The sequence below is a fragment of the Leptodactylus fuscus genome, chromosome 5 (genome assembly GCF_031893055.1).
Source record: "Leptodactylus fuscus isolate aLepFus1 chromosome 5, aLepFus1.hap2, whole genome shotgun sequence".
Taxonomy (NCBI): domain Eukaryota; kingdom Metazoa; phylum Chordata; class Amphibia; order Anura; family Leptodactylidae; genus Leptodactylus; species Leptodactylus fuscus.
Window position 1 is genome coordinate 41,814,793 of NC_134269.1, and position 25,118 is coordinate 41,839,910.

The 25,118-nt window shown below is 46.8% G+C and overlaps 2 protein-coding genes across 2 annotated transcripts in view; both read left to right on the forward strand.

Annotated features, from left to right (window-relative positions):
* LOC142202758 (gastrokine-1-like) overlaps positions 1–25,118 on the forward strand; it is a 474,099-nt gene that overhangs the window by 303,564 nt on the left and 145,417 nt on the right. The window lies entirely within an intron of this gene.
* Positions 1–25,118, forward strand: part of ARHGAP25 (Rho GTPase activating protein 25) — a 64,491-nt gene that overhangs the window by 34,167 nt on the left and 5,206 nt on the right. Inside the window, exons 6-9 of the mRNA XM_075273030.1 lie at positions 6,797–6,870; positions 8,636–8,757; positions 23,722–23,921; positions 24,273–24,805. Of these exons, the coding sequence (XP_075129131.1) occupies positions 6,797–6,870; positions 8,636–8,757; positions 23,722–23,921; positions 24,273–24,805 (929 nt within the window). The remainder of the gene's footprint in view (positions 1–6,796; positions 6,871–8,635; positions 8,758–23,721; positions 23,922–24,272; positions 24,806–25,118) is intronic.

The window sequence follows — 25,118 nt, forward strand, 5'->3', positions numbered from 1 at the left end:
TTTATCAAAGTGAGCCGGTCGGCACTCTCAGCTGACAGACGGGTGCGCTTGTCAGTGATGATGCCACCGGCTGCACTGAACACCCTCTCAGATAGGACGCTGGCGGCAGGACAGGACAGCACCTCCAAGGCATATAGGGCAAGTTCAAGCCACAGGTCCAACTTCGACACCCAATACGTGTAGGGCGCAGAGGGGTCGGAGAGGACAGGGCTGTGGTCGGAAAGGTATTCCCGCAACATGCGCCTATACTTCTCACGCCTGGTGACACTAGGACCCTCCGTGGCGGCACTTTGGCGAGGGGGTGCCATCAAGGTGTCCCAGACCTTAGACAGTGTGCCCCTCGTTTGTGTGGACCGGTGAGAACTTGGTTGCCTACTGGAGGAACTGCCCTCCCTGCCGCCAACGTCACATGCTGGAAACATCTCCATCATATTCTGCACCAATTGCCTGTGGCAAGCATTGATGCGATTGGCCCTCCCCTCTACCGGAATAAAAGACGAGATGTTGTTTTTATACCGGGGGTCAAGGATAGCAAAGATCCAGTACTGGTTGTCCTCCATGATTTTGACAATACGCTTGTCGGTTGTAAAGCACCCCAACATGAACTCAGCCATGTCTGCCACAGTGTTAGTTGGCATGACTCCTCTGGCCCCACCGGAAAGTTCAATCTCCATTTCCTCCTCATCCTCCATGTCTACCCATCCGCGCTGCAACAATGGGACGATTCGAAGTTGCCCGGAAGCCTCCTGTATCACCATCACATCATCGGACAACTCTTCTTCCTCCTCCTCCTCCTCCTCCTCCTCCTCCATTAAACGCAGTGAAGCGGACAGATGTGTGGACCTACTCTCCAGCTGTGACGGATCGGATGCTATCCCTAACTCCTCTGTGTGATCTGAGTTATCCCTGATGTCAATCAGGGATTCTCTCAGAACACACAAGAGCGGGATTGTAAGGCTCACCATCGCATCCTCAGAGCTCACCCTCCTTGTGGACTCCTCAAAGACCCGTAGGATGTCACAAAGGTCTCTCATCCATGGCCACTCATGGATGTGAAACTGAGGCAGCTGACTTTGTGGCACCCTAGGGTTTTGTAGCTGGTATTCCATCAAAGGTCTCTGCTGCTCAACCACTCTATTCAACATCTGAAACGTTGAGTTCCAGCGTGTGGGGACGTCGCACAAAAGCCGGTGTTGTGGCACATGCAGGCGTTGCTGGAGAGATTTTAAGCTAGCAGCGGCTACTGTCGACTTGCGAAAGTGGGCGCACATGCGCCGCACTTTCACCAGTAGCTCTGGAACATTGGGGTAGCTCTTTAGGAAACGTTGCACCACTAGGTTGAAGACGTGGGCCAGGCATGGAACATGTTGGAGTCCGGCAAGCTCCAGAGCTGCTACCAGGTTCCGGCCGTTATCACAAACGACCATGCCTGGGCCCAGGTGCAGCGGCTCAAACCATATTGCCGTCTCATCGAGGAGGGCATCCCTCACCTCGGAGGCAGTGTGCTGTCTGTCCCCCAAGCTGATCAGCTTCAGCACAGCCTGCTGACGTCTACCAACGCCAGTGCTGCAACGTTTCCAACTCGTAGCTGGGGTCAATCTAACAGCGGAGGAGGAGGCGGTGGCGGAGGAGGAGGCGGTGGCGGAGGAGGAGGCGGTAGAGGAGGAGGAGGAGGGGGGTGTTCTTCTCGTGTCCCTGCCAGGAATGTTAGGCGGGGAGACGAGGTACACCGGGCCAGTTTGGGAAGCAGTCCCAGCCTCAACTACATTCACCCAGTGTGCCGTCAGTGAAATGTAGCGTCCCTGTCCGCATGCACTTGTCCACGCGTCGGTGGTCAAGTGGACCTTTGTGCAAAGCGCGGAACTAAGGGCCCGCCTGATGTTGAGTGACACGTGCTGGTGCAAGGCGGGGACGGCACACCGGGAGAAGTAGTGACGGCTAGGGACGGCATAGCGAGGTGCCGCAGTTGCCATCAGGTCCAGGAAGGCGGGAGTTTCAACAAGCCGGAACGCCAACATCTCCTGGGCCAGCAGTTTAGCGATGTTGGCGTTCAAGGCTTGCGCGTGTGGGTGGTTAGCAGTGTATTTCTGCCGCCGCTCCAATGTCTGAGAGATGGTGGGTTGTTGTAAAGAAACGCCTGATGGTGCCTTTGATGGTGCAGGAGAAGGAGATAAGACAGGACCAGGGGAGGATGAGGTAGAAGTCAACAAAGTGGCGGAGGCAGATGAAGTGGTGTCCTGGCTCGTCCTCTGGAGTGCATCGCCAGCACAGTCAGCAGTGGCAGTGGCAGAGGCAGAGGCAGTGGCAGAGGCAGTGGCAGTGGCGTGAACGGCAGGCGGCCTTTGTCCTGCCGTTGCTGCCTGCCACTGATTCCAGTGCTTGGATTCCAAATGACGGCGCATTGAAGTGGTGGACAGGTTGCTCTTCTCAGAGCCCCTAATCAATTTCGAGAGGCAAATTGTGCAGACAACACTATATCTGTCCTCGGCGCATTCCTTGAAAAAACTCCACACCTTCGAGAAACGTGCCCTCGAGGTGGGAGTTTTTCGGGGCTGGGTACGAACTGGAACATCTTGGGAGATTCCGGGTGTGGCCTGGCTTCGCCTAAGCTGCTGACCTCTGCCTCTGCCTCTAGCTACCCTTTTTGGTGCTGCACCTGCCTCAACATCCACACTACTTTCCCCGCTTGACATCCCCCCTGTCCAGGTCGGGTCAGTGTCCTCATCATCCACCACTTCCTCTTCCAACTCCTGTCTCATCTCCTCCTCCCGCACAATGCGCCGGTCAACTGGATGCCCTGACGGCAACTGCGTCACATCATCGTCGATGAGGGTGGGTTGCTGGTCATCCACCACCAAATCGAACGGAGATGGAGGAGACTCTAGTGTTTGAGCATCTGGACACAGATGCTCCTCTGTTAGGTTCGTGGAATCGTGACGTGGAGAGGCAGGTTGAGGGACAATGAAAGGAGCGGAGAACAGCTCTGGGGAGCAGGGACAGTTTGGGTTATTGTTCTGTAAAGCTTCGGAATTTTGGGAGGAAGGAAGACAAGACTGTTGGGTAATAGGAGGAGAGGAGGCAGAGTCTGACTGGCTGCTGGACAATGTGCTGTAAGCGTTCTCTGACAGCCATTGCAAGACCTGTTCCTGGTTCTCGGGCCTACTAAGGTTTGTACCCTGCAGTTTAGTTAATGTGGCAAGCAACCCTGGCACTGTGGAGTGGCGCAATGCTTGCTGCCCCACAGGAGTAGGCACGGGACGCCCTGTGGCTTCACTGCTACCTTGCTCCCCAGAACCATTCCCCCGACCTCGCCCACGGCCTTGTCCACGTCCCTTTCCGGGAGCCTTGCGCATTTTGAATTCCTAGTTAGAAATTGGCACTGTATACCAGTAGTAAAAATTGTGGGTGCACGTAACCCCAATATATTCTTTGAATTCCCAGTCAGACACTGGCACTATATGGCAGTAGCAAGAAATGAGGGTATTTATAACCCCAATATATTCTTTGAATTCCCAGTCAGACAATGGCACTGTATACCAGTAGTAAAAATTGTGGGTGCACGTAACCCCAATATATTCTTTGAATTACCAGTCAGAAACTGGCACTATATGGCAGTAGCAAGAAATGAGGGTATTTGTATTCCCAATATACTCTTTGAATTCCCAGTCAGACAATGGCACTGTATACCAGTAGTAAAAATTGTGGGTGCACGTAACCCCAATATATTCTTTGAATTACCAGTCAGAAACTGGCACTATATGGCAGTAGCAAGAAATGAGGGTATTTATAACCCCAATATATTCTTTGAATTCCCAGTCAGACAATGGCACTGTATACCAGTAGTAAAAATTGTGGGTGCACGTAACCCCAATATATTCTTTGAATTCCCAGTCAGAAACTGGCACTATATGGCAGTAGCAAGAAATGAGGGTATTTGTATTCCCAATATACTCTTTGAATTCCCAGTCAGACAATGGCACTGTATACCAGTAGTAAAAATTGTGGGTGCACGTAACCCCAATATATTCTTTGAATTACCAGTCAGAAACTGGCACTATATGGCAGTAGCAAGAAATGAGGGTATTTATAACCCCAATATATTCTTTGAATTCCCAGTCAGACAATGGCACTGTATACCAGTAGTAAAAATTGTGGGTGCACGTAACCCCAATATATTCTTTGAATTCCCAGTCAGAAACTGGCACTATATGGCAGTAGCAAGAAATGAGGGTATTTGTATTCCCAATATACTCTTTGAATTCCCAGTCAGACAATGGCACTGTATACCAGTAGTAAAAATTGTGGGTGCACGTAACCCCAATATATTCTTTGAATTACCAGTCAGAAACTGGCACTATATGGCAGTAGCAAGAAATGAGGGTATTTATAACCCCAATATATTCTTTGAATTCCCAGTCAGACAATGGCACTGTATACCAGTAGTAAAAATTGTGGGTGCACGTAACCCCAATATATTCTTTGAATTACCAGTCAGAAACTGGCACTATATGGCAGTAGCAAGAAATGAGGGTATTTGTATTCCCAATATACTCTTTGAATTCCCAGTCAAACAATGGCACTGTATACCAGTAGTAAAAATTGTGGGTGCACGTAACCCCAATATATTCTTTGAATTACCAGTCAGACAATGGCACTATATGGCAGTAGCAAGAAATGAGGGTATTTATAACCCCAATATATTCTTTGAATTACCAGTCAGAAACTGGCACTATATGGCAGTAGCAAGAAATGAGGGTATTTGTATTCCCAATATACTCTTTGAATTCCCAGTCAGACAATGGCACTGTATACCAGTAGTAAAAATTGTGGGTGCACGTAACCCCAATATATTCTTTGAATTACCAGTCAGAAACTGGCACTATATGGCAGTAGCAAGAAATGAGGGTATTTATAACCCCAATATATTCTTTGAATTCCCAGTCAGACAATGGCACTGTATACCAGTAGTAAAAATTGTGGGTGCACGTAACCCCAATATATTCTTTGAATTACCAGTCAGAAACTGGCACTATATGGCAGTAGCAAGAAATGAGGGTATTTGTATTCCCAATATACTCTTTGAATTCCCAGTCAAACAATGGCACTGTATACCAGTAGTAAAAATTGTGGGTGCACGTAACCCCAATATATTCTTTGAATTACCAGTCAGACAATGGCACTATATGGCAGTAGCAAGAAATGAGGGTATTTATAACCCCAATATATTCTTTGAATTCCCAGTCAGACAATGGCACTGTATACCAGTAGTAAAAATTGTGGGTGCACGTAACCCCAATATATTCTTTGAATTCCCAGTCAGACACTGGCACTATATGGCAGTAGCAAGAAATGAGGGTATTTGTATTCCCAATATATTCTTTGAATTCCCAGTCAGACAATGGCACTGTATACCAGTAGTAAAAATTGTGGGTGCACGTAACCCCAATATATTCTTTGAATTCCCAGTCAGACACTGGCACTATATGGCAGTAGCAAGAAATGAGGGTATTTGTATTCCCAATATATTCTTTGAATTCCCAGTCAGACAATGGCACTGTATACCAGTAGTAAAAATTGTGGGTGTATATAGCCCCAATTCTATTGCTAGGGGACTTGCAGGGTATTTCTGGGGTGAAGGTGGGGGGGCACACCATTGGAACGGGTATCGGGGTATATATCGGGTATACGGGAATACACTGACAGTGTATTCCATTCAGGATCCTGGGAAAGCTGGGTTGCGGCGATTGAGCCCGTCAGTGCCACGTTACACTGACAAGCTTCTCCCTGGAATTTAGCTCTTACAAGAGCTGTTGGTTGTCTTCTCCTTCCTATCCTAGCCTGTCCCTGCCTACCCAGAATCTAAGCCCTAGCTAGCTGGACGGAAACCTCCGTCCTCGGTGAATTGCAAGCTCAGAATGACGCGAACCTGGGCGGCGCTGTTCTTTTAAATTAGAGGTCACATGTTTTCGGCAGCCAATGGGTTTTGCCTACTTTTTTCAACGTCACCGGTGTCGTAGTTCCTGTCCCACCTACCCTGCGCTGTTATTGGAGCAAAAAAGGCGCCAGGGAAGGTGGGAGGGGAATCGAGTAATGGCGCACTTTACCACGCGGTGTTCGATTCGATTCGAACATGCCGAACAGCCTAATATCCGATCGAACATGAGTTCGATAGAACACTGTTCGCTCATCTCTAATCGCAGACAGTATTCCCGAGTCCAAGTTCTTGGATATTACACTATTTGAAGAAGGAAGGCGTCTTTGCAGGTTCTTATCTTCTTTGATGAATATGCCAACCGGCGAAAATCCCTCTTCCCGTTCACCATGGTATATTTTTGCATATGTGCCAGTGTATACAGTACTGTGCACAAGTAATAGGCAGGTGTGGGAAAAAATGCTGCAAAGCGAGAATGCTTCCAGAAACGTATTCCTGGCGTCATTTTCGACGCATTACAAATTCTTAGACTATTAATTGTAAACAGGAGTAAGAACCAGGGTGCCATGTTTGGGATCCTAAATGCCAGAACCATAAGGATGCCGCTGGTTTAGGGGCCCCAAATCTGTTGCCAAGTTAGACACCTGAGGTTTTCAGTATTCAAGGAAAGTCATGTATGTTCTGTGTATGTGCGAGCGGTTACACATCATAGCTTTTTATGTAACATATGGGTGACTGCTATGTTACTGCTATGACTGCAGTGTATTTATGGGATTTATGATACTGTATGGTATAATGAATTTGTATTCTAGTGGACGGTTCTGGTACCAGATGTTTAATAATCATTTCTGACTATTTTTATAGGGTTATGAAGAGCTGACGAAACAGATAAGGCTTCTTCCGAGAGAGAATTACAATCTGCTCAGCTTTATATGCAGGTACGTTGTAATCTTCATATCTGTAATGAGTCCTCCCACCACCCACAACCCTTAAGACTTACAAGATGTTTTCTGCATGGGGATTGTTGCTCAACACCTTATGTATTTACACATTAGATGTTACACAACCAACACCCACAATCTTACAAAACCACCGTACACCCCCTTAACTCGACTTGGCTTTTGATGTCTATCATCCCTTATTGCACATGCTGAACACACCCGTATCTTACATAGTTACCCGGAAATGCCTTCACTTTACACATTTAGCTATCAAATCCAGTGGATTCTAGTGGCAAATGAATGAGTGTAAAGGTGAGCTCCGAATGGGGCTTATTTGACCTCTAGGATAACAGTTTGACCGCAAATTGTATCATCTTTATTCCTTCTATTCCCCGTTCCTTTTAGGGGACAGTGAGACTGCACTCGTCTGTATTAAATAATTGGCCAATACTACAAACATTTGGTGAATTTTGTTCTAATGTGTATGTCCATCTTAGAGGGAATCTGTCACTCTGAAACTAAAATACAATCTACAAACAACCTTAAAGGGTTTGGTCATTTTACGTAATGTTTTCTGTAATGGATCTATATGTTCAAATTGTGCCACTTACTTAGCAGCGCTCTTTTCGCTTTTGTGTCCTTTCATTACATTTGATGCCCTGTTCTTCTGTGGACAGCGATCCCATACATTGGATGGTGGCAGATAGAGGACCACAGAAGTCAGACTCCAGTCCACCGCTCCTGTGCTCTTTTTCGGAGTGCAGGGTGGTACTAAGAAGGCGGTTGAGTGACATAATAGTCACATGGTCCTCCGGCTGCCATGTTATGGATGAGAGCACTGTCCACAGAAGACAAGGGGCCAGCAATATGGGGGTGAGATATCTATCAACGGTAATAAAAATCCACAGCAGGGGAATTACACTGCTAAGTAAGTGACACTACTAAAACATATAGACCCATATGCTTTAAATATCATCCCTTTTATTGAGACTTTTTGGTTTAGTTGATACAGTACCCTGTGTATATAATGTATAGATTATATTGGTTTACCATTATGGTTGTTGAAGTATTAAGGGGTAAATTCTGGGTATAGAATAGGATTTTTCCTAAAATAAAATGTACGGTGACATTATGAAATAAATATGGTAGGCTTCCCTTTTGTTATTAATTTTGGATTCCTTCGCTTGGCTGCTTTTATTTCTGCTTCTTTATTGAAGAGCTGTGATCAGTTATTCCAGGTTGTGGGGAATCGCTCAGGTAGATGATTGTAGCAGTGCAGGAAACAGGGACACAGACACTGGATTGCACACAAGTTCAGGCTTTATTCACATGTAACGCATACACTTCTTTTGCAACGCCACAGAATAAACAAAACATAACCATTCTCGGCTGAGAACTAACTTAAACATAGGAAATATTTTCCCTGACTATACAGAAGACTGGCTACCAGTCTCCCACCTTGGCAACAACAACGGGTGGCACAGTACCTGCTTTGTAGTTTGGTATGGAGTGATCAGCTCTGTCAGTGTGGTGCCACCCTGCTAGTCTTCACACACAGACTGTTATTAGGGCCTGATTAGTCAGCTGACCTCCCTGGTGTGAGTCTTTACCATACACCCCTTAGGTGCCTGGCTGGAATGTACCTGTCTTCCCCGACCACACCCTTCACTCTCTCACAAGGTATAATACCTAGTATAGTCTATAATAGCAGTACATCAGACTATACCTTTATGATGGAATATCATATGTTCTATCATTGCAGATTTCTCTATGAAGTACAGAAGAACTCCAGTGTAAATAAGATGAGTGTCGATAATCTAGCCATGGTCATAGGAGTCAACCTGCTGAAGCCAAGAACAGAAGAACCAGTGGCTCTAATGAGAGGTAACCTATCTATCTACAGTCCTATGAAAAAGTTTGGGCACCCCTATTAATCTTAATCATTTTTAGTTCTAAATATTTTGGTGTTTATAACAGCCATTTCAGTTTGATATATCTAATAACTGATGGACACAGTAATATTTCAGGATTGAAATGAGGTTTATTGTACTAACAGAAAATGTGCAATATGCATTAAACCAAAATTTGACCGGTGCAAAAGTATGGGCACCTCAACAGAAAAGTGACATTAATATTTAGTAGATCCTCCTTTTACAAAGATAACAGCCTCTAGTCGCTTCCTGTAGCTTTTAATCAGTTCCTGGATCCTGGATGAAGGTATTTTGGACCATTTCTTTCTACAAAACAATTCAAGTTCAGTTCAGTGTGATGGTGGCCGAGCATGGACAGCCCGCTTCCAATCATCCCACAGATGTTCAATGATATTCAGGTCTGGGGACTGGGATGGCCATTCCAGAACATTGTAATTGTTCCTCTGCATGAATGCCTGAGGATTTGGAGCGGTGTTTTGGATCATTGTCTTGCTGAAATATCCATCCCCGGCGTAACTTCAACTTCGTCACTGATTCTTGAACATTATTCTCAAGAATCTGCGGATGCTGAGTGGAATCCATGCGACCCTCAACTTTAACAAGATTCCCGGTGCCAGCATTGGCCACACAGCCCCAAAGCCTGATGGAACCTCCACCAAATTTTACAGTGGGTAGCAAGTGTTTTTCTTGGAATGCTGTTTTTTTGGACGCCATGCATAACGCCTTTTTGTATGACCAAACAACTCAATATTTGTTTCATCAGTCCACAGGACCTTCTTCCAAAATGAAGCTGGCTTGTCCAAATGTGCTTTTGCATACCTCAGGCGACTCTGTTTGTGGCGTACGTGCAGAAACGGCTTCTTTCTCATCACTCTCCCATACAGCTTCTATTTGTGCAAAGTGCGCTGTATAGTTGACCGATGCACAGTGACACCATCTGCAGCAAGATGATGCTACAGCTCTTTGGAGGTCATCTGTGGATTGTCCTTGACTGTTCTCACCATTCTTCTCTGCCTTTCTGATATTTTTCTTGGCCTGCCACTTCTGGGCTTAACAAGAACTTTCCCTGTGGTCTTCCATTTCCTTACTATGTTCCTCACAGTGGAAACTGACAGGTTAAATCTCTGAGACAACTTTTTGTATCCTTCCCCTGAACAACTATGTTGAACAATCTTTGTTTTCAGATCATTTGAGAGTTGTTTTGAGTAGCCCATGATGCCACTCTTCAGAGGAGATTCAAATAGGAGATCAACTTGCAATTGGCCACCTTAAATACCTTTTCTTATGATTGGATACATCTGGCTATGAAGTTCAAAGCTCACTGAGGTTACAAAACCAATTTTGTGCTTCAGTAAGTCAGTAAAAAGTAGTTAGGGGAATTCAAATCAATAAAATGATAAGGGTGCCCATACTTTTGCACCGGTCAAATTTTGGTTTAATGCATATTGCACATTTTCTGTTAGTACAATAAACCTCATTTCAATCCTGAAATATTACTGTGTCCATCAGTTATTAGATATATCAAACTGAAATGGCTGTTGCAAACACCAAAATATTTAGAACAAAAAATGATTAAGATTAATAGGGGTGCCCAAACTTTTTCATAGGACTGTATCTATCTATCTATCTATCTATCTATCTATCTATCTATCTATCTATCTATCTATCTATCCATCCATCCATCCATCCATCCATCTATCTAATTGTATCGGAGTCAAGACACAGTGGAAAATCCTTTAGGGAATACAAATATTGTACATTGTATCTGATAGGTATTATCTTCTCTTCTAAAAATGATTAGTATTTCCATTTAGTGGGTTTGGTCACCTGCAATTGTAAGAAGAATAAAGAGGTTGTCCTAGTAGGTCAAACCCTGTCCCCATCTATACGCCGTTATATAGAGATGGTCCTCACTTGGGAGACCTGTTGTGTAAGAGTAGTGCCCAGTCATTGCCTGGAGTCTTATATATTTGAGTAGCTAGCATGCATGTGATGCCACAATTTCCCTGCAGTGGCCACGTTTGGCAAACCACAGCTTCTCTCCAAAGAAAATAGCCGACTGCAAGAAAAGTTTATTGCTGCGTCGGTTTCTTTTCAATAGGGGCTTTGTCTTCATATGACTTCACCTTTAAGGAACTGGTACATGGTTTTATTGTTCTTATTACATATTATTTATCAGAATGACTGGAAATATAACTTGGGTGATACAGATGCATCTTTTCTAGAAACCATCTCCTCACTCTTCCCCGCTTCAGTGTAAGAAGTAACCCAACCTACTAAGTGGAAAAGGAAGCATAATTCTCTAATACAATATACTGTTAAAAGGTTTCCTATATTCACCTGTAATATTCATGTATAAAAAGTGCTTTTAGAAATGGAGAAAAGGGAATGTCACTGAAAATGACCTACTTTTTAAACCAAGTTTCTATATATTTTTAAAGTACTATAGCCTGTAATTTTCACTCTGGCCCTAAGCCTAATAATAAACTGACACTTGCCAATTATCTATGGTTTTCATTTTAGTTACATCACAGACAGGACCAATTGTATTACAATAGGTGTTAATACCTCTTTAGATACAGTCCTATGAAAAAGTTTGGGCACCCCTATTAATCTTAATCATTTTTAGTTCTAAATATTTTGGTATTTGCAACAGCCATTTCAGTTTGATATATCTAATAACTGATGGACACAGTAATATTTCAGGATTGAAATGAGGTTTATTGTACTAACAGAAAATGTGCAATATGCATTAAACCAAAATTTGACCGGTGCAAAAGTATGGGCACCTCAACAGAAAAGTGACATTAATATTTAGTAGATCCTCCTTTTGCAAAGATAACAGCCTCTAGTCGCTTCCTGTAGCTTTTAATCAGTTCCTGGATCCTGGATAAAGGTATTTTGGACAAACAATTCAAGTTCAGTTAAGTTAGATGGTCGCCGAGCATGGACAGCCCGCTTCAAATCATCCCACAGATGTTCAATGATATTCAGGTCTGGGGACTGGGATGGCCATTCCAGAACATTGTAATTGTTCCTCTGCATGAATGCCTGAGGATTTGGAGCGGTGTTTTGGATCATTGTCTTGCTGAAATATCCATCCCCGGCGTAACTTCAACTTCGTCACTGATTCTTGAACATTATTCTCAAGAATCTGCTGATACTGAGTGGAATCCATGCGACTCTCAACTTTAACAAGATTCCCGATGCCGGCATTGGCCACACAGCCCCAAAGCATGATGGAACCTCCACCAAATTTTACAGTGGGTAGCATGTGTTTTTCTTGGAATGCTGTTTCTTTTTGGACGCCATGCATAACGCCTTTTTTTTATAACCAAACAACTCAATTTTTGTTTCCAAAATGAAGCTGCCTTGTCCAAATGTGCTTTTTCATACCTCAGGCAACTCTATTTGTGGCGTACGTGCAGAAACGGCTTCTTTCTCATCACTCTCCCATACAGCTTCTATTTGTGCAAAGTGCGCTGTATAGTTGACCGATGCACAGTGACACCATCTGCAGCAAGATGATGCTGCAGCTCTTTGGAGGTGGTCTGTGGATTGTCCTTGACTGTTCTCACCATTCTTCTTCTCTGCCTTTCTGATATTTTTCTTGGCCTGCCACTTCTGGGCTTAACAAGAACTGTCCCTGTGGTCTTCCATTTCCTTACTATGTTCCTCACAGTGGAAACTGACAGGTTAAATCTCTGAGACAACGTTTTGTATCCTTCCCCTGAACAACTATGTTGAACAATCTTTGTTTTCAGATCATTTGAGAGCGGGCTGTCCATGTTCGGCGACCATCAAACTTAACTGAACTTGAATTGTTTTGTAGAAAGAAATTGTCCAAAATACCTTCATCCAGGATCCAGGAACTGATTAAAAGCTACAGGAAGCGACTAGAGGCTGTTATCTTTGCAAAAGGAGGATGTACTAAATATTAATGTCACTTTTCTGTTGAGGTGCCCATATTTTTGCACCGGTCAAATTTTGGTTTAATGCATATTGCGCATTTTCTGTTAGTACAATAAACCTCATTTCAATCCTGAAATATTACTGTGTCCATCAGTTATTAGATATATCAAACTGAAATGGCTGTTGCAAACACCAAAATATTTAGAACTAAAAATGATTAAGATTAATAGGGGTGCCCAAACTTTTTCATAGGACTGTAATAGCATGTATCGCCCATTATTACATCCACTATGTGCAATAGATGATGTCACAGCTTTACTCCCTGGCAGAGCAAATATAGAAAACTTTCCCATAGATCCCAATTAGAGATGAGCGAACACTAAAATGTTCGAGGTTCGAAATTCGATTCGAACAGCCGCTCAATGTTCGTGTGTTCGAACGGGTTTCGAACCCCATTATAGTCTATGGGGAACAGATACTCGTTAAGGGGGAAACCCAAATCCGTGTCTGGAGGGTCACCAAGTCCACTATGACACCCCAGGAAATGATGCCAACACCTCTGGAATCACACTGGGACAGCAGGGGAAGCATGTCTGGGGGCATCTAACACACCAAAGACCCTCTATTACCCCAACATCACAGCCTAACAACTACACACTTTACACACTCAATACCACCTCTCTGACAGTAGGAAAACACCTTGAAACATGTGTATTTGGCACTTGCAGTGAGGAGAGCTTGTCACCAGCAGTGAATTTGGCCCTTGTAGTAAGTTGAGGTTGGCACCAACATTTGTTTTGAAAATCAGGGTGGATTGAGCCTCTAACCAGCAGAGTTTGGGCAAATTCATGGTGGAGGGAGCCTCTAAAAACCCCAGTTTGGACCAATTCATGGTGGAGGGAGACTCTAAAAACCCCAGTTTGGACCAATTCATGGTGGAGGGAGCCTCTAAAAACCCCAGTTTGGACCAATTCATGGTGGAGGGAGCCTCTAACCAGCCCAGTTTGGGCAAATTCATGGTGGAGGGAGCCTCTAACCAGCCCAGTTTGGACCAATTAATGGTGGAGGGAGCCTCTAACCAGCCCAGTTTGGACCAATTAATGGTGGAGGGAGCCTCTAACCACCCCAGTTTGGACCAATTCATGGTGGAGGGAGCCTCTAACCAGCCCAGTTTGGACCAATTCATGGTGGAGGGAGCCTCTAAAAAACCCAGTTTGGACCAATTCATGGTGGAGGGAGCCTCTAAACAGCCCAGTTTGGGCAAATTCATGGTGGAGGGAGCCTCTAACCACCCCAGTTTGGACCAATTCATGGTGGAGGGAGCCTCTAAACAGCCAAGTTTGGACCAATTCATGGTGAAGGGAGCCTCTAAAAACCCGTTTGGACCAATTCATGGTGGAGGGAGCCTCTAACCAGCCCAGTTTGGGCAAATTCATGGTGGAGGGAGCCTCTAAACAGCCCAGTTTGGGCAAATTCATGGTGGAGGGAGCCTCTAACCAGCCCAGTTTGGACCAATTCATGGTGGAGGGAGCCTCTAACCAGCCCAGTTTGGGCAAATTCATGGTGGAGGGAGCCTCTAAACAGCCCAGTTTGGGCAAATTCATGGTGGAGGGAGCCTCTAACCAGCCCAGTTTGGACCAATTCATGGTGGAGGGAGCCTCTAACCAGCCCAGTTTGGGCAAATTCATGGTGGAGGGAGCCTCTAAACAGCCCAGTTTGGGCAAATTCATGGTGGAGGGAGCCTCTAACCAGCCCAGTTTGGACCAATTAATGGTGGAGGGAGCCTCTAAACAGCCAAGTTTTGGGAAATTCATGGTGGAGGGAGCCTCTAACCAGCCCAGTTTGGACCAATTCATGGTGGAGGGAGCCTCTAACCAGCCCAGTTTGGACCAATTCATGGTGGAGGGAGCCTCTAAACAGCCCAGTTTGGGCAAATTCATGGTGGAGGGAGCCTCTAAAAAACCCAGTTTGGACCAATTCATGGTGGAGGGAGCCTCTAATTAGCCCAGTTTGGACCAATTAATTGTGGAGGGAGCCTCTAACCAGCCCAGTTTGGACCAATTAATGGTGGAGGGAGCCTCTAACCACCCCAGTTTGGGCAAATTCATGGTGGAGGGAGCCTCTAACCAGCCCAGTTTGGACCAATTAATGGTGGAGGGAGCCTCTAAACAGCCAAGTTTTGGGAAATTCATGGTGGAGGGAGCCTCTAACCAGCCCAGTTTGGACCAATTCATGGTGGAGGGAGCCTCTAAACAGCCCAGTTTGGGCAAATTCATGGTGGAGGGAGCCTCTAACCAGCCAAGTTTGGACCAATTCATGGTGAAGGGAGCCTCTAAAAACCCGTTTGGACCAATTCATGGTGGAGGGAGCCTCTAACCAGCCCAGTTTGGGCAAATTCATGGTGGAGGGAGCCTCTAAACAGCCCAGTTTGGGCAAATTCATGGTGGAGGGAGCCTCTAACCAGCCCAGTTTGGACCAATTCATGGTGGAGGGAGCCTCTAACCAGCCCAGTTTGGGCAAATTCATGGTGGAGGGAGCCTCTAAACAGCCCAGTTTGGGCAAATTCATGGTGGAGGGAGCCTCTAACCAGCCCAGTTTGGACCAATTAATGGTGGAGGGAGCCTCTAACCAGCCCAGTTTGGGCAAATTCATGGTGGAGGGAGCCTCTAAACAGCCCAGTTTGGGCAAATTCATGGTGGAGGGAGCCTCTAACCAGCCCAGTTTGGACCAATTCATGGTGGAGGGAGCCTCTAACCAGCCCAGTTTGGGCAAATTCATGGTGGAGGGAGCCTCTAAACAGCCCAGTTTGGGCAAATTCATGGTGGAGGGAGCCTCTAACCAGCCCAGTTTGGACCAATTAATGGTGGAGGGAGCCTCTAAACAGCCAAGTTTTGGGAAATTCATGGTGGAGGGAGCCTCTAACCAGCCCAGTTTGGACCAATTCATGGTGGAGGGAGCCTCTAAACAGCCCAGTTTGGGCAAATTCATGGTGGAGGGAGCCTCTAAACAGCCAAGTTTGGACCAATTCATGGTGAAGGGAGCCTCTAAAAACCCGTTTGGACCAATTCATGGTGGAGGGAGCCTCTAACCAGCCCAGTTTGGGCAAATTCATGGTGGAGGGAGCCTCTAAACAGCCCAGTTTGGGCAAATTCATGGTGGAGGGAGCCTCTAACCAGCCCAGTTTGGACCAATTCATGGTGGAGGGAGCCTCTAACCAGCCCAGTTTGGGCAAATTCATGGTGGAGGGAGCCTCTAAACAGCCCAGTTTGGGCAAATTCATGGTGGAGGGAGCCTCTAACCAGCCCAGTTTGGACCAATTAATGGTGGAGGGAGCCTCTAAACAGCCAAGTTTTGGGAAATTCATGGTGGAGGGAGCCTCTAACCAGCCCAGTTTGGACCAATTCATGGTGGAGGGAGCCTCTAACCAGCCCAGTTTGGACCAATTCATGGTGGAGGGAGCCTCTAAACAGCCCAGTTTGGGCAAATTCATGGTGGAGGGAGCCTCTAAAAAACCCAGTTTGGACCAATTCATGGTGGAGGGAGCCTCTAATTAGCCCAGTTTGGACCAATTAATTGTGGAGGGAGCCTCTAACCAGCCCAGTTTGGACCAATTAATGGTGGAGGGAGCCTCTAACCACCCCAGTTTGGGCAAATTCATGGTGGAGGGAGCCTCTAACCAGCCCAGTTTGGACCAATTAATGGTGGAGGGAGCCTCTAAACAGCCAAGTTTTGGGAAATTCATGGTGGAGGGAGCCTCTAACCAGCCCAGTTTGGACCAATTCATGGTGGAGGGAGCCTCTAAACAGCCCAGTTTGGGCAAATTCATGGTGGAGGGAGCCTCTAAAAAACCCAGTTTGGACCAATTCATGGTGGAGGGAGCCTCTAATTAGCCCAGTTTGGACCAATTAATTGTGGAGGGAGCCTCTAACCAGCCCAGTTTGGACCAATTCATGGTGGAGGGAGCCTCTAACCAGCCCAGTTTGGGCAAATTCATGGTGGAGGGAGCCTCTAAACAGCCCAGTTTGGGCAAATTCATGGTGGAGGGAGCCTCTAACCAGCCCAGTTTGGACCAATTAATGGTGGAGGGAGCCTCTAAACAGCCAAGTTTTGGGAAATTCATGGTGGAGGGAGCCTCTAACCAGCCCAGTTTGGACCAATTCATGGTGGAGGGAGCCTCTAAACAGCCCAGTTTGGGCAAATTCATGGTGGAGGGAGCCTCTAAACAGCCAAGTTTGGACCAATTCATGGTGAAGGGAGCCTCTAAAAACCCGTTTGGACCAATTCATGGTGGAGGGAGCCTCTAACCAGCCCAGTTTGGGCAAATTCATGGTGGAGGGAGCCTCTAAACAGCCCAGTTTGGGCAAATTCATGGTGGAGGGAGCCTCTAACCAGCCCAGTTTGGACCAATTCATGGTGGAGGGAGCCTCTAACCAGCCCAGTTTGGGCAAATTCATGGTGGAGGGAGCCTCTAAACAGCCCAGTTTGGGCAAATTCATGGTGGAGGGAGCCTCTAACCAGCCCAGTTTGGACCAATTAATGGTGGAGGGAGCCTCTAAACAGCCAAGTTTTGGGAAATTCATGGTGGAGGGAGCCTCTAACCAGCCCAGTTTGGACCAATTCATGGTGGAGGGAGCCTCTAACCAGCCCAGTTTGGACCAATTCATGGTGGATGGAGCCTCTAAACAGCCCAGTTTGGACCAATTAATGGTGGAGGGAGCCTCTAAACAGCCAAGTTTTGGGAAATTCATGGTGGAGGGAGCCTCTAACCAGCCCAGTTTGGACCAATTCATGGTGGAGGGAGCCTCTAAACAGCCCAGTTTGGGCAAATTCATGGTGGAGGGAGCCTCTAAAAAACCCAGTTTGGACCAATTCATGGTGGAGGGAGCCTCTAATTAGCCCAGTTTGGACCAATTAATTGTGGAGGGAGCCTCTAACCAGCCCAGTTTGGGCAAATTCATGGTGGAGGGAGCCTCTAACCAGCCCAGTTTGGACCAATTCATGGTGGAGGGAGCCTCTAACCAGCCCAGTTTGGACCAATTCATGGTGGAGGGAGCCTCTAAAAAACCCAGTTTGGACCAATTCATGGTGGAGGGAGCCTCTAAACAGCCCAGTTTGGGCAAATTCATGGTGGAAGGAGCCTCTAACCAGCAGAGTTGTGGGAAAGCAGGGTGGAGGGAGCCTCTAACCAGCAGAGTTGGTGGAAATCAGGGTGGAGGGAGCCTCTAACCAGCAGAGTTGGGGGAAATCATGTTGGAGGGAGCCTAGTATTAGCAGAATTGTGCAACGCTTATGGTGGATGAGTATGAGGATGCGGAGGAATTGGAGAGGTTGAGTACAGACATGGAGTTTCATGTTGGGGTGCTTTACACAGGTGGGCACAAAAATGAAGGCTCTATCCAGTGGTGGTTCATTTTTATCAAAGTGAGCCGGTCGGCACTCTCAGCTGACAGACGGGTGCGCTTGTCAGTGATGATGCCACCGGCTGCACTGAACACCCTCTCAGATAGGACGCTGGCGGCAGGACAGGACAGCACCTCCAAGGCATATAGGGCAAGTTCAAGCCACAGGTCCAACTTCGACACCCAATACGTGTAGGGCGCAGAGGGGTCGGAGAGGACAGGGCTGTGGTCGGAAAGGTATTCCCGCAACATGCGCCTATACTTCTCACGCCTGGTGACACTAGGACCCTCCGTGGCGGCACTTTGGCGAGGGGGTGCCATCAAGGTGTCCCAGACCTTAGACAGTGTGCCCCTCGTTTGTGTGGACCGGTGAGAACTTGGTTGCCTACTGGAGGAACTGCCCTCCCTGCCGCCAACGTCACATGCTGGAAACATCTCCATCATATTCTGCACCAATTGCCTGTGGCAAGCATTGATGCGATTGGCCCTCCCCTCTACCGGAATAAAAGACGAGATGTTGTTTTTATACCGGGGGTCAAGGATAGCAAAGATCCAGTACTGGTTGTCCTCCATGATTTTGACAATACGCTTGTCGGTTGTAAAGCACCCCAACATGAACTCAGCCATGTCTGCCACAGTGTTAGTTGGCATGACTCCTCTGGCCCCACCGGAAAGTTCAATCTCCATTTCCTCCTCATCCTCCATGTCTACCCATCCGCGCTGCAACAATGGGACGATTCGAAGTTGCCCGGAAGCCTCCTGTATCACCATCACATCATCGGACAACTCTTCTTCCTCCTCCTCCTCCTCCTCCTCCTCCATTAAACGCAGTGAAGCGGACAGATGTGTGGACCTACTCTCCAGCTGTGACGGATCGGATGCTATCCCTAACTCCTCTGTGTGATCTGAGTTATCCCTGATGTCAATCAGGGATTCTCTCAGAACACACAAGAGCGGGATTGTAAGGCTCACCATCGCATCCTCAGAGCTCACCCTCCTTGTGGACTCCTCAAAGACCCGTAGGATGTCACAAAGGTCTCTCATCCATGGCCACTCATGGATGTGAAACTGAGGCAGCTGACTTTGTGGCACCCTAGGGTTTTGTAGCTGGTATTCCATCAAAGGTCTCTGCTGCTCAACCACTCTATTCAACATCTGAAACGTTGAGTTCCAGCGTGTGGGGACGTCGCACAAAAGCCGGTGTTGTGGCACATGCAGGCGTTGCTGGAGAGATTTTAAGCTAGCAGCGGCTACTGTCGACTTGCGAAAGTGGGCGCACATGCGCCGCACTTTCACCAGTAGCTCTGGAACATTGGGGTAGCTCTTTAGGAAACGTTGCACCACTAGGTTGAAGACGTGGGCCAGGCATGGAACATGTTGGAGTCCGGCAAGCTCCAGAGCTGCTACCAGGTTCCGGCCGTTATCACAAACGACCATGCCTGGGCCCAGGTGCAGCGGCTCAAACCATATTGCCGTCTCATCGAGGAGGGCATCCCTCACCTCGGAGGCAGTGTGCTGTCTGTCCCCCAAGCTGATCAGCTTCAGCACAGCCTGCTGACGTCTACCAACGCCAGTGCTGCAACGTTTCCAACTCGTAGCTGGGGTCAATCTAACAGCGGAGGAGGAGGCGGTGGCGGAGGAGGAGGCGGTGGCGGAGGAGGAGGCGGTAGAGGAGGAGGAGGAGGGGGGTGTTCTTCTCGTGTCCCTGCCAGGAATGTTAGGCGGGGAGACGAGGTACACCGGGCCAGTTTGGGAAGCAGTCCCAGCCTCAACTACATTCACCCAGTGTGCCGTCAGTGAAATGTAGCGTCCCTGTCCGCATGCACTTGTCCACGCGTCGGTGGTCAAGTGGACCTTTGTGCAAAGCGCGGAACTAAGGGCCCGCCTGATGTTGAGTGACACGTGCTGGTGCAAGGCGGGGACGGCACACCGGGAGAAGTAGTGACGGCTAGGGACGGCATAGCGAGGTGCCGCAGTTGCCATCAGGTCCAGGAAGGCGGGAGTTTCAACAAGCCGGAACGCCAACATCTCCTGGGCCAGCAGTTTAGCGATGTTGGCGTTCAAGGCTTGCGCGTGTGGGTGGTTAGCAGTGTATTTCTGCCGCCGCTCCAATGTCTGAGAGATGGTGGGTTGTTGTAAAGAAACGCCTGATGGTGCCTTTGATGGTGCAGGAGAAGGAGATAAGACAGGACCAGGGGAGGATGAGGTAGAAGTCAACAAAGTGGCGGAGGCAGATGAAGTGGTGTCCTGGCTCGTCCTCTGGAGTGCATCGCCAGCACAGTCAGCAGTGGCAGTGGCAGAGGCAGAGGCAGTGGCAGTGGCGTGAACGGCAGGCGGCCTTTGTCCTGCCGTTGCTGCCTGCCACTGATTCCAGTGCTTGGATTCCAAATGACGGCGCATTGAAGTGGTGGACAGGTTGCTCTTCTCAGAGCCCCTAATCAATTTCGAGAGGCAAATTGTGCAGACAACACTATATCTGTCCTCGGCGCATTCCTTGAAAAAACTCCACACCTTCGAGAAACGTGCCCTCGAGGTGGGAGTTTTTCGGGGCTGGGTACGAACTGGAACATCTTGGGAGATTCCGGGTGTGGCCTGGCTTCGCCTAAGCTGCTGACCTCTGCCTCTGCCTCTAGCTACCCTTTTTGGTGCTGCACCTGCCTCAACATCCACACTACTTTCCCCGCTTGACATCCCCCCTGTCCAGGTCGGGTCAGTGTCCTCATCATCCACCACTTCCTCTTCCAACTCCTGTCTCATCTCCTCCTCCCGCACAATGCGCCGGTCAACTGGATGCCCTGACGGCAACTGCGTCACATCATCGTCGATGAGGGTGGGTTGCTGGTCATCCACCACCAAATCGAACGGAGATGGAGGAGACTCTAGTGTTTGAGCATCTGGACACAGATGCTCCTCTGTTAGGTTTGTGGAATCGTGACGTGGAGAGGCAGGTTGAGGGACAATGAAAGGAGCGGAGAACAGCTCTGGGGAGCAGGGACAGTTTGGGTTATTGTTCTGTAAAGCTTCGGAATTTTGGGAGGAAGGAAGACAAGACTGTTGGGTAATAGGAGGAGAGGAGGCAGAGTCTGACTGGCTGCTGGACAATGTGCTGTAAGCGTTCTCTGACAGCCATTGCAAGACCTGTTCCTGGTTCTCGGGCCTACTAAGGTTTGTACCCTGCAGTTTAGTTAATGTGGCAAGCAACCCTGGCACTGTGGAGTGGCGCAATGCTTGCTGCCCCACAGGAGTAGGCACGGGACGCCCTGTGGCTTCACTGCTACCTTGCTCCCCAGAACCATTCCCCCGACCTCGCCCACGGCCTCGTCCACGTCCCTTTCCGGGAGCCTTGCGCATTTTGAATTCCTAGTTAGAAATTGGCACTGTATACCAGTAGTAAAAATTGTGGGTGCACGTAACCCCAATATATTCTTTGAATTCCCAGTCAGAAACTGGCACTATATGGCAGTAGCAAGAAATGAGGGTATTTGTATTCCCAATATACTCTTTGAATTCCCAGTCAGACAATGGCACTGTATACCAGTAGTAAAAATTGTGGGTGCACGTAACCCCAATATATTCTTTGAATTACCAGTCAGAAACTGGCACTATATGGCAGTAGCAAGAAATGAGGGTATTTGTATTCCCAATATACTCTTTGAATTCCCAGTCAGACAATGGCACTGTATACCAGTAGTAAAAATTGTGGGTGCACGTAACCCCAATATATTCTTTGAATTCCCAGTCAGAAACTGGCACTATATGGCAGTAGCAAGAAATGAGGGTATTTGTATTCCCAATATACTCTTTGAATTCCCAGTCAGACAATGGCACTGTATACCAGTAGTAAAAATTGTGGGTGCACGTAACCCCAATATATTCTTTGAATTCCCAGTCAGAAACTGGCACTATATGGCAGTAGCAAGAAATGAGGGTATTTATAACCCCAATATATTCTTTGAATTCCCAGTCAGACAATGGCACTGTATACCAGTAGTAAAAATTGTGGGTGCACGTAACCCCAATATATTCTTTGAATTCCCAGTCAGAAACTGGCACTATATGGCAGTAGCAAGAAATGAGGGTATTTGTATTCCCAATATACTCTTTGAATTCCCAGTCAGACAATGGCACTGTATACCAGTAGTAAAAATTGTGGGTGCACGTAACCCCAATATATTCTTTGAATTCCCAGTCAGAAACTGGCACTATATGGCAGTAGCAAGAAATGAGGGTATTTGTATTCCCAATATACTCTTTGAATTCCCAGTCAGACAATGGCACTGTATACCAGTAGTAAAAATTGTGGGTGCACGTAACCCCAATATATTCTTTGAATTCCCAGTCAGAAACTGGCACTATATGGCAGTAGCAAGAAATGAGGGTATTTGTATTCCCAATATACTCTTTGAATTCCCAGTCAGACAATGGCACTGTATACCAGTAGTAAAAATTGTGGGTGCACGTAACCCCAATATATTCTTTGAATTCCCAGTCAGAAACTGGCACTATATGGCAGTAGCAAGAAATGAGGGTATTTGTATTCCCAATATACTCTTTGAATTCCCAGTCAGACAATGGCACTGTATACCAGTAGTAAAAATTGTGGGTGTATATAGCCCCAATTCTATTGCTAGGGGACTTGCAGGGTATTTCTGGGGTGAAGGTGGGGGGGCACACCGTTGGAACGGGTATCGGGGTATATATCGGGTATACGGGAATACACTGACAGTGTATTCCATTCAGGATCCTGGGAAAGCTGGGTTGCGGCGATTGAGCCCGTCAGTGCCACGTTACACTGACAAGCTTCTCCCTGGAATTTAGCTCTTATAAGAGCTGTTGGTTGTCTTCTCCTTCCTATCCTAGCCTGTCCCTGCCTACCCAGAATCTAACCCCTAGCTAACTGGACGGAAACCTCCGTCCTCGGTGAATTGCAAGCTCAGAATGACGCGAAGCTGGGCGTCGCTGTTCTTTTAAATTAGAGGTCACATGTTTTCGGCAGCCAATGGGTTTTGCCTACTTTTTTCAACGTCACCGGTGTCGTAGTTCCTGTCCCACCTACCCTGCGCTGTTATTGGAGCAAAAAAGGCGCCAGGGAAGGTGGGAGGGGAATCGAGTAATGGCGCACTTTACCACGCGGTGTTCGATTCGATTCGAACATGCCGAACAGCCTAATATCCGATCGAACATGAGTTCGATAGAACACTGTTCGCTCATCTCTAATCCCAATGAGTCAGCTCTAGACTGTTGCGGCCTGTGGCCATCATTGTGTATCACTAAATGCTGTTAACACAGAAGGAGAGAAGGTCGGGCAAGATAGAAACACTCATAATTGCACAAAATTGCATAAATTGAGAAAAAGAATCTGCAAAATAAAAAATAGATTACTAAAAAAGTGATTTTTTAAAAATGTAATAAATAAAAAAATTGACAAGACATTCTTCTTATGTAAAATAAATGTCATCTAGAGAAACAGAGACATATGAAAGAAGCCACATAGAGGCCACAAAGTCCCCCCAAGGTGCTAAGACTGGATTATGACATAAGGAGTTCTAGATAAGTTTGAGTTTTTTCTTAATTTGGAATTTTTATTTTGTCTCTTAACCCTTTAGATGCTCCTCAGATCCAGAAACTAATGACTGTGATGATCAGTCACCATGAGAAATTTTTCCCTAAATGCAACGACCAACCTGTAGAAGTCAAGACTCAGAAAAATGATCTTAAAAAAGTGCAGGTTCCTCGTAGTTCCGTCGGTTGGGATGCGGCAGAAGAGAATGTCTCACCTTCAGGAGATTCCTCAAAAACACACATGGTAAGACGTATGTGATCCAAAATAGATGGTTATTCCCCGAACGAAAGGGACAATCAGTTTTTAGTACAGCTGGGATGGACCTACCATGGACAACATAGGGTCCCTGTGCAAGAATGATGTATGGACCACTTGTTCTTAAATAGTTCCCCAGAGTACAACCAACCCACCATCTCCTTGATATCCCACCAGTACTTGCAACCCATAAAATACAATTAGCTCAATCCCAGATATGAAATATAATAGAAAGTAGGAGAAAGCAAGGGGACCACTTACCTACTAAACCCTTAAGCATTTCATGTAGATGTCCAACATATAATACAATAATCCTCACTTTTTTAATCTTTCCTCCAGAAATACTCTGGTGATTCCCGAGGTTCTTCCATCTCAGATGATAACATGTCACTTCATGAAGACTACAGCTCTGGATTAGCAGATGACGCCGGATCCTGGAAAGCTATCCCCAGAAAGAGAACTCAGACTATGCCTATCACAAATTGTTCTATAACGAAAAATCAGGATGACAATGCTTCCAGTACCCTCAAAGAGGAGATTTTCAGTGGGGAATTTTGGGCATCTCCCAATGGGAGAAAGGCTTATTTATCTACTTGCAATAAGAGAACATTGTCAGAAGAACTGTCTCAGCATCGTGCATCAACCTATGATAATGTTCCTTGCCCCCAGTGTGACGGTGAAGGTAGTTCTGGGTCAGGAACATTTGATACATGTTCAATGAACAGTGAAGGCCAGCAGAGCCCAAGCCACCTCAGAAATGGGAATACCTACCTAGCTACTGAGAGTAAAGATGGCGACAGCTGTGAGAGGTTGGTCAACTCTCTAGAGGAAATGAGAATTCACAAGAAGAAACTTGAGGACCGCATAAAGAGGTATTTAACATTACTTATATTACCGCTATCAGAATAAAGAATTATTAGAACTTCTGTTATAGGAAATTACATCTTAAAGGGGATAGTTTGTGGAAAACATGTATAACCTCTGCAGTATGGGTGATACATATACGGGATGTATCTCCTCTCTGTGTTCCTCAACGTCTGTCAAATATAGACCATTGGTTTTCATACACAGTACACTATTAGGGAATTCTGTCTGCTGCTGCCCAGGATCCTAATCTCTTGGCCAGAACGTAGACTGGTTAGTTACAAAGAGAGCCTCTGGTTTTGGAGGACTGGACCTGCTCTG